General features: G+C 42.3%; 1 protein-coding gene across 50 annotated transcripts in view; it reads left to right on the top strand.

The window, feature by feature from the left end:
- The window catches only part of Sec31a (SEC31 homolog A, COPII component), a 58,074-nt gene that overhangs the window by 10,007 nt on the left and 35,537 nt on the right, over nt 1-12,530 (top strand). For all 50 annotated transcript variants that reach the window (XM_076546759.1, XM_076546750.1, XM_076546745.1 and 47 more), the window contains 6 exons: nt 1,642-1,840; nt 3,287-3,382; nt 5,176-5,316; nt 7,049-7,191; nt 10,319-10,418; nt 12,237-12,398. In XM_076546759.1, coding sequence (XP_076402874.1) covers nt 1,642-1,840; nt 3,287-3,382; nt 5,176-5,316; nt 7,049-7,191; nt 10,319-10,418; nt 12,237-12,398 — 841 coding nt within the window. The remainder of the gene's footprint in view (nt 1-1,641; nt 1,841-3,286; nt 3,383-5,175; nt 5,317-7,048; nt 7,192-10,318; nt 10,419-12,236; nt 12,399-12,530) is intronic.

The raw sequence follows: 12,530 nt of genomic DNA, 5'->3' as shown, positions 1-12,530 counted from the left end.
AAATTGGTTTTCAACTTTTACCATGTTGGTCCTGGGATCAAGCTCACGTTGTCAGGATTGGCAGCAAGTGCCTTCACTTTCTCAGCCATCTCTCAGGCCCACTCACACTGTATTATATGTAACGTAGAGAAAGTACACTCAATTTCAGCAGTTTACTTTGTTTTGAATATCTTGTTCCTGCATAAGTACAGGGACAGATGTTTCAGGATGTCTCACAGCCTCCTAAAGAGACCTCTGGCTTCTTTAGGTGTGTCACAGCCTCCACGGTAAGGAAGACCTTCAAGTAGATAAGGATAGCTCTCTAAAAGTGGGAGGGCATAGCATGTTCAGGACTTTCCTGGGGAACCTTAGAAGCAATACTCCTGGGAGAAGGCATAAATGATACATAAGATATTTTCCATCAATTTAGTATCCCCAAATTATATAAATATTAAAAGTCTCCCAAGTGTGCAGCAGGTGGAGATGAAAACCAGAGGTGGCGTGGCAGCCATCCATGGCTCAGCTCTGCTGGGTCTTGGTCAGGCAGCTGGGCTGGCCTTACGGCCTCTGCCGTCCCATCAGATGTGGCCGTGCTACTAACCACTGAGCCTTGTCTCCAGTGCCTGTTTGGAGCAGGTTTTAAAGAGGCGTTCAGGAGATGAGAATATAGCTTGAGTCGTGGAGGTCTGTGGGTCCTCTCAGGCTTTGCAGTTTCTCCCGTGATAAGATCCCAAGGTGCACTCTTGGTGCAAAGGTTTTCCACCCACTGTCTGTTTCAGGCCATATACTTTCATTCCACAGTCTAATTTTATCTCCACATGAGGCCAGGATCATTGTCCTCTACTAGAAATAAAACATGTAATTTTGAAATCATGTCTCAGAAAATTTCCAATGACTCCCTTAACACTTTTACTGTTCCTGTTCCTTAGGCTACATATTCATGAACACTTCTATAATCAAATGGAAAGCTTTCTTTTTCTTTCTCTCTCTCTTTCTTGAGACAGGATTTCTCTATGTAGTCCTGGCTGTCCTGGAACTCATTCTGTAGCCCAGGCTGGCCTAGAATTCACAGAGATCCTCCTGCCTCTGCCTCCCACGTGCTGGGATTAAACCATCTGGCCCGATGTTTTATTCTCTAAGAAAGTAGTTGATTAGCTCTGTTGTGCAGGTGAACAGAATACATTTTGGTATTATTAAGTACTTGCCCAGGGATGCACAGTTTTTAAATGATAAAGTCATTTTTAAGTTCAAGTAAACTTCTATATTTTTCTGGAAAGTCTTCACTGTTTAGAGATCAGGTAATCAAATATAAATACTTAAGTAGACATTAAAATTCTGTTTTACTGGGGATACAGTCAGCAGGAGTCAAAGAGAAAAAAGAAACTACAGTTTGTATTACATAGGAAGTTATAGATAAAAATATAATTAAAAATATTTGGACATTAGCTAGGCAGTGGTGGCACTCGGGAGGCAGAGGCAGGCGGATCTCTGTGCGTTCGAGGCCAGCCTGGTCTACAGAGCGAGATCCAGGAAAGGCACAAAGCTACACAGAGAAACCCTGTCTCGAAAAACCAAAAAACAAACAAACAAACTATATATATATATATATATATATGGACACTTATTTGAGTCTAAGAATGAGTTGTTTATTTTCTCCTTAAGGTACCACAAGTTGATCTGGGGACCTCATAAGATGGATTCCAAAGGAGATATTTCTGGAGTTCTGATTGCAGGTGGAGAAAATGGAAACATTATTCTTTATGATCCTTCTAAAATCATAGCTGGAGACAAGGAAGTTGTGATTGCCCAAAAGGACAAGCATACTGGGCCAGTGAGAGCCTTGGATATAAACATTTTCCAGGTTTGACTTTGTTTGACATTCATTCATGGTTATTTTTATTTTTTCCTTTCATGGTTCTTAAAATATTTGTTCTTCATTTGAAATAACTACTAGGCTTCAGTATTAGAAATGAAAGGTAAAGACTTACGCTTGTACAATTCAGAGTTCAGATTAGAAGCCAGGCATAGACATGGTGTCACACGCCTGTTACCTCAGCACTTGGGAGGTGCAGGCAAAAGGATCAGGAATTTGAGGCTAGCCTCAGCTACATGGTAAGTTCAAGACTCTGTCTCAAACAACAAAACCCCAGGGCCCTGAGGAGCTGGCTGGATTGGAGAAGTGTTTACATTGTACGCAGAATACTTGGTTCAATCACGGGACCCTGTGAAAGGGGTGATCTCAGTCCTGGGGAGGTGGAGCCAGGACCCCTGGGGCTCGCTGGCCAGCTGCTCTGGCCTATTTGGTGGGTTCCATGCCAGTGAGATCTTACCTCAGAGGAGGTGGACAGTGTTTCTGAGGATGACATCTGAGGTTGGTCTCTGACCTCGTATGCACATGTACACAGATGCCTGAGCACCCACATTTCACGTGATGCGTTACCCAACCAAATACGCACAAAAGGTAATATCTGCCCTCAGCAGGCTGGGACTAAAACATTTAGCTGATAGGCTGGCTTGTATTTACATTTAGAAGTTTAAAATGTCATGCCTTCTGCCTGGACACCTGTAGATAGTAGGAGCCCCAGACTTTGGAAACTTTAACGCTTATGTTAGGTCAGCTCATAGCACCAGTTGATAAAAATTTATGAGCATGAAAAGTAGCCTATGAGGTCAGTTTGTGAAACCCATTATTGTACTTCTCACCACTTTTAGGATCGTTTTAACCCAATGGACTTGAAGTAGAAATCGTCCGGAAATACTATTCATTGTAACGAAACTATGTGCCCATGAGCCAGACGTATGTGAGCACAGCGGCCATGAGCCAGACCCGTGTGAGCACAGCGGCCATGAGCCAGACCCGTGTGAGCACAGCGGCCATGAGCCAGACCCGTGTGAGCACAGCGGCAGGCTCTCCTGTCTCCGGGCGCTGGCTGTGAGGTGCCCGAGAAAGATGCGGCAGCTGTAGGGTGTAGTTGTAGGATTCGGGTGTCTTGGAGAGCCGTAATTGGCAAGTGCTTTTGTCTGTGGTCACATTTTCTTCCAGAGATGCACAGCCACAAACAGAGCTCCCTACGTGGTTAATGTGCTTGACTTTTTACAGTTCAACTCCGGAACTGCTCTTTTTTGTAACGCATTGCTTTAAAATAGTTTCACAAAAAGTTAACTTGGATGAAGAATTATGGATAATTAGGAAGCCAAACGTGATTGTTTTGAATCAATAGAAAAAGTGTGTATTAAAGTCAACATTTTAGTTTAGTTATTCTGAGTTTTCAGTTATTTGTTATTTGATTATTGTTTCTTTTTGCAGACCAATTTGGTGGCCTCTGGTGCTAATGAATCTGAAATCTACATTTGGGATCTAAACAATTTCGCAACTCCGATGACACCAGGAGCCAAAACACAGGTATAATATGAATGGTTGATCAGTGTAATCAAAGGAACCAAAAGCCCTTCTTTTAAATGTATTTATGTTGATTTTAAGTTTTTTGAATGCAGACTAGTACTTACATATCATTAATTTTCTATGGCATAGTAAAGTATTGATAACTATGTTTCTCTTATAAGTTGGAGGCAGGAGGATTGCTTTGAGCTTGAATATAGAATGAGACCTTATCTAAAATAAAACGTTGATAGGTGTGGTGGCACAGGCCTTTAACCCTGGCACTCAGCAGGCAGAGTCAGGAAGATCTCTGTGAGTTCAAGGCCACTATGATCTACAGAGTGAGTTCCAGACCAGCTAGGGTTGCATAATGAGACAGTGTCTCAAAAAATAAAAGAAAATACAATCTTTCTGCAAGGAAGGTATCAGTGATTCTTTGAACAGTAAATAGTCATTCATCACCTACCAACTGGCAGTATTTGTTGTACTAGGCCTAGAGAAGTACACCAAACAGACAGATGTTTGATAATTGTTTCACAGTGACAGTCTTGTTCTTTGATAAATAGTAGCGGTTTTATCAGCATTCAGATTTACTAAATAAACTCACTCCTGTGCATTTCACGTAGGCTGGGCAATAGCAGCTGCTCATTTTAAATTTTTCATTGTGTAGAGTCCCAGTTTTACTGGCCCTTGTAACTGCTCCTACCATTTTGAAGTCTTGAAAGGTAGCTTAATGATAGCCTATAGTCTACCTTTTATAAAAGCATTTTTTCCTGGTTGTCTAGCCTGTCCTTTTTGTCCTGTGTAATTAGAGGTCACACTCACCAGCCATCAGTGTTGTAGTTTGTGGTCTGTCTTGCGACAACTACAAATAAAGAAACGGCTTGGTTTATAGCAAGAACTCAACAAATGGTTGGTGGATTGAGACGATATTAAACAATATCAAGTATTTGAAGCTATGTAGATTTGTGTTTTTAACAATATGATACGTGTTGTGAATATATGAATAAAAAGGAAATTTGTGGAATAGATGGATCTAATTTTTAGATAATAGATTTAAAAACAAACAAACAAAAAAAGGATCAGCCAGGTATGGTGGTATATGCTTTTAACCCCAGAACTTGGGAAGCAGAGGCTGATGGATCTCTGTGAGTTCCAGGGGAACCAGAGCTACAGAGTGAGACCCTGTCTGTCTCAGAAAGAGAGAGAGAGAGAGAGAGAGAGAGAGAGAGAGAGAGAGAGAGAGAGAGAATTATAAATGAAGAATTAGAATTTATGATTAAATTTATTTTTTAGGTTTTTGAGGCAGGGTCTTACCATGTAGCTCTGGCTGTCCCAAAATTCAGTATATAGACCTAGACTGGTCTCGAACTCAGAAAATGGCCTGCCTCCATCATGCTGGGATTAAAGGTGTGTGCCCCCACACCTGGCTTTATAATTAAATTTGAATGTAGTAATGTTCTAGTTACTTTCTGATGCTGTGATTAAACAGTGCCCAAAGTCAACCTGGGGAAGGAACCTTATGATGTCACTTCCATGTCGCGGTCACAGTCTGTCACTGGGGAGAGCTTGCTTCCCCTGGCTTGACCAGTTTCTTTCCTTCTATAGCCTAGACCCCCCTGCCCAGGGCTGGTACCTCCCTCTCTGGGCTGGGCACCCCCACATCAGTCAGCAGTCAGAAAGTGTTGTACAGACACCCCTCAGAGCTGGCTCATGGAGGCAGTTCCTCAGGGAGGCTCCCGTGACTCCAGTCCCTCGGGTTGACAGAGCTGACCAGCACAGCATGACAATGGTTTTAATGGTGTGTTCCTTTGTAGCCACCGGAAGACATCAGCTGCATTGCATGGAACAGGCAAGTTCAGCATATTTTAGCATCAGCCAGTCCCAGTGGCCGGGCAACCGTGTGGGATCTTAGGAAAAATGAGCCCATCATCAAAGTCAGTGACCACAGTAACAGGGTAAGTATAGGACTGACTTAAAATACACACAGTACTTCTACTGTAAGTGCTCTGAGGCTTGTTTCAAGAAGTCAAATTTTTGTAAAATTAAAATCCTGTCTTTTATAAATCGGCTAATATTGGGATGAATGCTCCCTACCCCTCAGCACAATAATTAAATACCCAGTACACCATGTTGGATATGCTTTTTGTTTTTTAAGCACTGCATTTAGTAATTTCATGTGCCTGTGTGTGTGTGTGTGTGTGTGTGTGTGTGTGTGTGTGTGTGTGTGTGTGTGTGTGTGTCTGTCAGCACATGTGCGGTGAAGCACATGTTGAGTTCAGAGGACTTTTGGGAATTGTTCTCCTCTTTCCATCAGTGGGTCCCAGAGATCAAACTCAGGTGTGGGGGGCTTAGTGGTAGGCACCTTTGCCCAGTGAGCCCTCTTGGTGGCCTGATTTTCTTCCCTCCCTCTCACCTCACTCCTTTCTTTCTTCCTTCCTTCCTTCCTTCCTTCCTTCCTTCCTTCCTTCCTTCCTTCCTTCCTTCCTTCCTTCCTTCCTTCCTTCCTTTCTTTCTTTCTTTCTTTCTTTCTTTCTTCTTTCCTTCCTTCCTTCCTTCCTCCCTCCCTCCCTCCCTTCCTTTCTTTCATTCTTTCTTTTTTATTTAAAACTTCAAAAATACTTTTATTACATTTATGGTGTTCGGGTTTTTTTTGTTGTTGGTGGTGTGTGAGCATTCACGCTCCATTGTGCACTGTGTGGTCCTTCAAGGACTTGGTTCTCCTTCTTCCATGGGGTCCCAAACTTAAACTTCGCTCTCCAGGTTTGGCAGCAAGTGCCTTTACGTGCTGAGCCCTGTTGCCCACCCTGGTAAAGATTTTCTAAAACAAGAGTGCCTAAGTCAGAATGTGTGTATCATTTAAAATGCCACAGAACTGTTGAAAAGAACCTTCCTCTAGATGACTACAGTGGACCAGGAATGTTAACACAAGTTCCAGTGGAATAAAGCATGCGAAAATAATCTTAATCATTATGTAGAATATTTATTAGAATTTAAACTTTTGGGTCATTCCCAATAATAGTAATTATCTCATGAAACTTTGGATGGTAGTTGTTGCTTAAGATACGGTGTTGTTTTTTTTTTTAATTTATTTTTTTATTTTTATTTTTATTTTTTATTTTTAGGAAAGGTAGAAGGACTTTTAGTTTTTAATTGAGAACTTTTATCTATTTTTATTTTTGAAAGTGTTATATTTTAAGTTTGTATAAAACAATTCTTTTTTTTAAATCTACTTATTTATTATGTATACAGTGTTCTGCTTGCATGTATGACTGCACATCAGAAGAGGGCACCAGATTTCATTACAGATGGTTGTGAGCCACCATGTGGTTGATGGGAATTGAACTCAGGACCTCTGGAAGAGCAGCCAGTGCTCTTAACCTCTGAGCCATCTCTCCAGCCCCCAAAACAATCCTCTAAGTTACAGTATTGATAGTGAAATTCATTTTAGATGATAGAATTATTTTGATTCTGAATTGCTTTATGTGTATCAAGTAGATGAGTAGAAAACATGCAAATGCTATATTTCCAAGACTATTTAAGCCTGTTTAGTAATATTTAAAAGGTTTGGAACTAGTCTGAGCTGATGCTTTTTCCTGTTCATTTCAGTTGCGACATAGTCTTCAAATTCTAATTCTGCTTTTCATAAAGTAACATGGTTGCTAAGATGTGAGCCTTACCTGTCTGCAGATGCATTGCTCTGGGCTGGCATGGCACCCTGATGTTGCTACGCAGATGGTCCTGGCCTCTGAGGATGATCGGTTACCAGTGATCCAGATGTGGGATCTTCGATTTGCCTCCTCTCCTCTCCGGGTTCTGGAAAATCATGCCAGGTACCGTGCTGCTGCTTCAGGGAACTTCGTCTCTTCCTGTTTTTGTTCTAAAACATAACTCCTCATTTTCATTTTGAGCAGTAGTCAGGATTTTCTCTCCAAAATGGTAGATAGATCATATCATGCTGACATGAATCCTTTGCTAGAACGTTTTCCCCTGCTTACTTCAAATACTGAAGCAAGGCATAGACATATGTATCTGTAATCCCAGCACTTGGCAGTCAGAGGCAAGGAGGTCAGGGGTTCAAGGCTGTCCTCAGCTAGAAACTAAAATCACCTAAAATAGTAAAAATTTGAGGATATCGAACTCTTGACATTAACTATAGAGTTAGATCTATATTAGTCATCAGACCTAAGAAAATTGATGCCATATAGCAACAGTTTAGAAACTGGTTTGATTCTGTTTCCATTTTCCTTTAAAAGCAAACATTTTTGAGAAATTAGGTTATCTGCTTTCAGTTTGCATTAATATGTTGAGTAGATATTCTGAAAAATGGAAACTTTCTGATATTTTAGTGTCATTGTATTTCATTAGTTTGGCAAATTTCCTATCATTGATATTTAGGTAGTAGCAAGTTTATGTAAATTAGTTCAATGTGTTTAAATAAAAAAATTCCTTATAATATTTTACTAGTTTCTAGCCAGGTAGTCGTGGCACACATCTTTAATCCCAGCAGTCAGGAGGCAGAGCCAGGAGGATCTCTGTGAGTTTGAGGCCAGCTTGGTCTATAGAGTGAGATCCAGGACAGGCACCAGAACAACACAGAGAAACTCTGTCTCGAAAAAACAACAACAACAACAACAAAAAAAAAAAAAAAAAAAAAGAAAGAGAGCATTTAATTGGGGGCTTGTTTCTAGTTTCAGAGGGTGAGTCCATGGCCATCATGGTGAGGAGCATGGGAGCAGGTGTGGTGCTGGAGCAGTAGCTGAGAGCTCACATCCGATCCATAGGCAGAGACTGGGCCTGCCATGGGCTTTTGAAACCTCAAAGCCAGCTCCAGTGTTACACCTTCTCCATCAGGGCCACACCTCCTAATCCTTCCCAAGTGGTTCCAGCAGTTGGGGAGGTCTATTCCAAAGTGAGCCTAGGGGGGCTATTCTCATCCAAACCACCACATGAACTTCAGGGACCTGCACTGTAGAGGGAAGAAAGACAGCTAACTTAGAGACTTAACATAGACAGTGTGCAAGCCTTGCACACGCACTGTGATCCAGCCTCATCACAGAATTAACTCTAGAAACTGCTATTGAGTGTCTCACAGGCCAGAAATTGAAGCTCAGCAAGGTTCAGCTTGCCAAGGTTCAGCTTGTCATATATAAGCAGTCCAACCTCAGCGCTGATCTCAGAGTGGTCTAACACCACACTCTACCGCAGAGCTTGGGAAGGAACCATCAGAATTTAGTAATGCCCACTGCTGGATGACAGAAACTATCTCTCTAGTCGGCAGTTTTCTTATACTAATAAATGATAGATTATTTGATCTTTTGGTTCTCTTCCATCCCTATAGTTCTAGTTTCCTTAATATATATATTTATTTATATCTTAATAATGGTATAATATATAATATATTGGGCCGGAGAGATGGCTCTGTAGTCAAGAGCACTTGCTGCTCTTGCAGAGGACCCAAGTTTATTTTTCAGCACTCACATGGCGGCTCACAGCCATCTGTAACTCCAGCTCCAGGGACTCGATGGCTCCAAGCTTACTTGGGCACCTGCTCTCTCATGCGTGCGCGCATTAAATTTTTTTTTATTTGTTGTTGTATTGTTGCTGTATTAGAGATCAAACCCAAGACCTTGTATATACTAAGCAAGTGCTTGCCACTGAGCAAAATACTCAGACCTCCAATTGTATACTCTTAAGAAATAGCCAAACATAATTCTGGTTTCTCATAGAATCTCTGAGTAACATAGATATGGATATAGAAAAGACAAAATCATTAATTCTGACTCTCTCTAAATAGAGTACAGAAGATTGTGTGGGGTGGGGGAGGTGTACACACATTTGTGGCAGCCACAAGTCATCGTCTGATGCCTTGCCGAGCGTTCCTCAACCTATATTCTTGATACAGTCTTTCACTGAGCCTGGAGTCACCACTGGACATAGAGCTGGCAGATGAGCTCTGTGGATCTGCCTTTCTCCACCCCGCTAGCTGGGATTGCAATGTGTGCTGTCATACCTGTCCTCGTGTGGAAGGAAGGGAGTGTGGATGTGGATGCATATACACCACTGCACATGCTGTGGAGGTCACAGTAGCCTGTGGTCAGTGTCCCCTCTCACAAGATTGAACTAAGAGGTCTTAGGGCTTGGCGGTAGGTGCCTTTACTTACTGAGCATCTCTGTGGGCGGTTTTTAGACACAGTGTGCGGCAAGCACCTCACTGTTGAGTCGTCTCCCCACCCGAGGATTACACTATGTGCCCCTTTACTCTAAGACAGTGATCTGTAAGACCATGCTTCTAGACTGTAGAGTTTAATGTTTCTTTGAAAAATATCTAATTTTTTTTCTTCAGTATACTCAATAAAGAGTACTTCCTGACAGAAGCTAAAAACAGGACTGAGGATGCAGACTTGTGGAGAGCACTGGCTTCCCATGTAGAGGCTTTTTTTTTTTTTTTTGAGACAGGATTGTTCTGTGTGTAGACCAAACTGGACTAAAACAGAGAACCATTTGCCACTGGTATTAAAGGCTTGCACCGCCACCACCCGGCTATATGGGGCGTTTTATCTGTGCTCTGTCTCATAAAGAGCCCGCCTGTGAGTGAATCTCCACAGCCCGGGTTGTTGGGCATTCACTCTCATTGCTTGCCATCTGCACCGTGCCCGGTGCTGAGCGTCCTGTGCCGTTGTAGCATCCGTGTTACCAAGTTACGTGAGTTCCACTTCTGTTAACATAGGTGACTCCACAACCTGCACAGGAGGGATTGGAAATTTGCTTTCTTCAAGACTGAACGTTTCCTCGTATTTTTGTGGGTTTTCTACCAGTGTGCGTTTCTTCCTTTGTCTTTTTCTTTCTTAAGCTGACCGTTGAAGTAGTAAATGGACAAGGGAGCTCCTCTGTGGTCTCAATCTGTGTGTGACTAGACTTTGTTCTCACTTGTTCTTTTCTCCCGCCTGTTTTTTATAGGGGAATTTTGGCAATTGCTTGGAGCATGGCAGATCCTGAATTGTTACTAAGCTGTGGAAAAGATGCTAAGATTCTGTGCTCTAACCCTAACACAGGAGAGGTAAGAGGAGGAATGCTTCTCAACCTTTCAGAAGGCACTCTTTATACTTATTTCTACCTGAGTAAGATATTTCCAAATGGTTTTTAGCCCATGATTATAAAAGACCATTGGAGGGGGGTCTGAGATTTGTTCTCTGTCAGGAACATTAGCCAGGCTCATTTCCTTGTACTTTAAAATTAATCTTTCTCTGTTGAAACATAGATTCTAGCCACAGCCTTTTTAAAAATGATTCATTTTTATTTTAAGTGCATTGGTGTTTTGCCTGCATGTGAAGGTGTTGGATCCTGGAGTTACACAGACAGTTGTGAGCTTCCATGTTGGGGCTGGGATTGAACCCATGTCCTCTGGAAGAGCAGCTGGTGCTCAACTGCTGAGCTATCTCTCCAGACCCTAATTGCAGCCTTATACCATTGCCTTTTCTCTATTGAAGTGTATTGTTTCAGGTGCTTTTGAAGTTATTTTGATGGAAATGTGAGTAGCTAGATTGGGAGTGTGGCTCAGAAGTCGTGCTTGTTTATCATGTGAAAGGCCTAGGCTTGATTTCCAGCACCATTAAAAAAAAAGTCTTCCAGCTGGCAAGGTGGCTCAGCAGTCAGGTCTGGAAACCTGATTCTGATACCTGGAATCCACATGAACAGGATGCTGTGGTTACATGTGTAACCTTAGCACTCCTGCAGTGAGATTGGAAGCAAGAGCTGCCTAGAGTTCATGAGCCAGCCCACTTGGATGTGCAACATGGCAGAAACAACAGAGAATCCGCCTCAACAAGGTGGAAGGAGAGAACCGAGTCCCCAAAGTTGTCCTCTACATGTGTACTGTAACACATGCCCCCCGACAGTTACCCATAAAACGCACACACACACACACAGGAATAAATGAATAAACAAAAAATGTTTTAACAGGTTTTGTTCTTTTAGCTGTTGAGCATTGAACTTAGGGCCTCAAGTGTAACAGTTCTGATAACTATTTATTTTTAATTTCCTCTGTGTGTGTATATGTTCATGTATGTACAAATGCATGAGCACTTCTGTATCTACACACCGGGCTGCCGGAGATTGATAGTGTGTCTTTGTCAGTTAGATCTCCAGCTGTTTTTTGAGACCGGCTCCTTGACCTCCCTCGGTGACTGGCCAGCGAATGCCAGGGGCCTTCCTGTCTCTGCCTCCGCAGCTGTGGGTTATAGGCAAGTAGCAGGTCTGGCTTTTCTGTGCAGGGGCCGGGCCTTGTGCCGCAGTCCTCATGAATGCATGGCACGGACTTTACACATGGAGCTCCCCCCGGCCTGGAGTAGTGTTTGTAACGTTGTCCCACGGCCCTTTCCTTCTGTAGAAAACCTAGAGGCAGGTCTTGTTAGGATTCTTCAGCAATAAGAATGAGATAGACATGTTTTCTCTTGGCTAAAAGCCAGATTTGTCAGTGAGTTCTTTCTGAGAGTGGTTTAAAGTTTGGTCTTCAAATGACCTAAACATAGTTCTTTGGATCTTGCCAGGCAAAAACAGTTGAAAAGAGTAGCACTGGAATTTGATAAAATGTTCTAGCCTTTCCAGCTTGTCTACTGCTGCCATTTTAGGAAAAGAAATATTGACTGGCATTCCTGTTATTAGTGGACCATCCCGGGACCACTGTACTATAAGAGACACTTACCATTGTGGACCATCCCGGGACCACTGTACTGTAAGAGACACTTAGCATTGGTTTTCTTGGCTAAAGACTTTTTAAAGTAATGTTCAGCTGTACTTATTATCAGCATTACTTCTTTAGGTTATGATCTGGCTGTACCTTTTTCTAACTTTTGCTTGTTTGTTTATGTTGGGCTAGGTATTATATGAGCTTCCCACCAGCACACAGTGGTGCTTCGATATCCAGTGGTGTCCTCGGAACCCTGCTGTCCTGTCGGCTGCTTCTTTTGATGGACGAATCAGTGTTTACTCTATCATGGGAGGCAGCATGGATGGGTTAAGGCAGAAACAAGTTGACAAGGTAATAGGCAGTATTAAGGCACTTGATGATGACAACTGAGAAAAAGAACCATGTTGTGTAATTATCTTTAGTGATTTTTACCAACCAGCAATGCTGCTGTAGTGGATAACTGTTACTAGACATTTTTTTTTG

Source organism: Peromyscus maniculatus, chromosome 10 (genome assembly GCF_049852395.1).
Source record: "Peromyscus maniculatus bairdii isolate BWxNUB_F1_BW_parent chromosome 10, HU_Pman_BW_mat_3.1, whole genome shotgun sequence".
Lineage (NCBI taxonomy): Eukaryota > Metazoa > Chordata > Mammalia > Rodentia > Cricetidae > Peromyscus > Peromyscus maniculatus.
The sequence above is the reverse complement of the archived record's forward strand: the minus strand, read 5'-3'. Positions and strand labels throughout refer to the sequence as shown.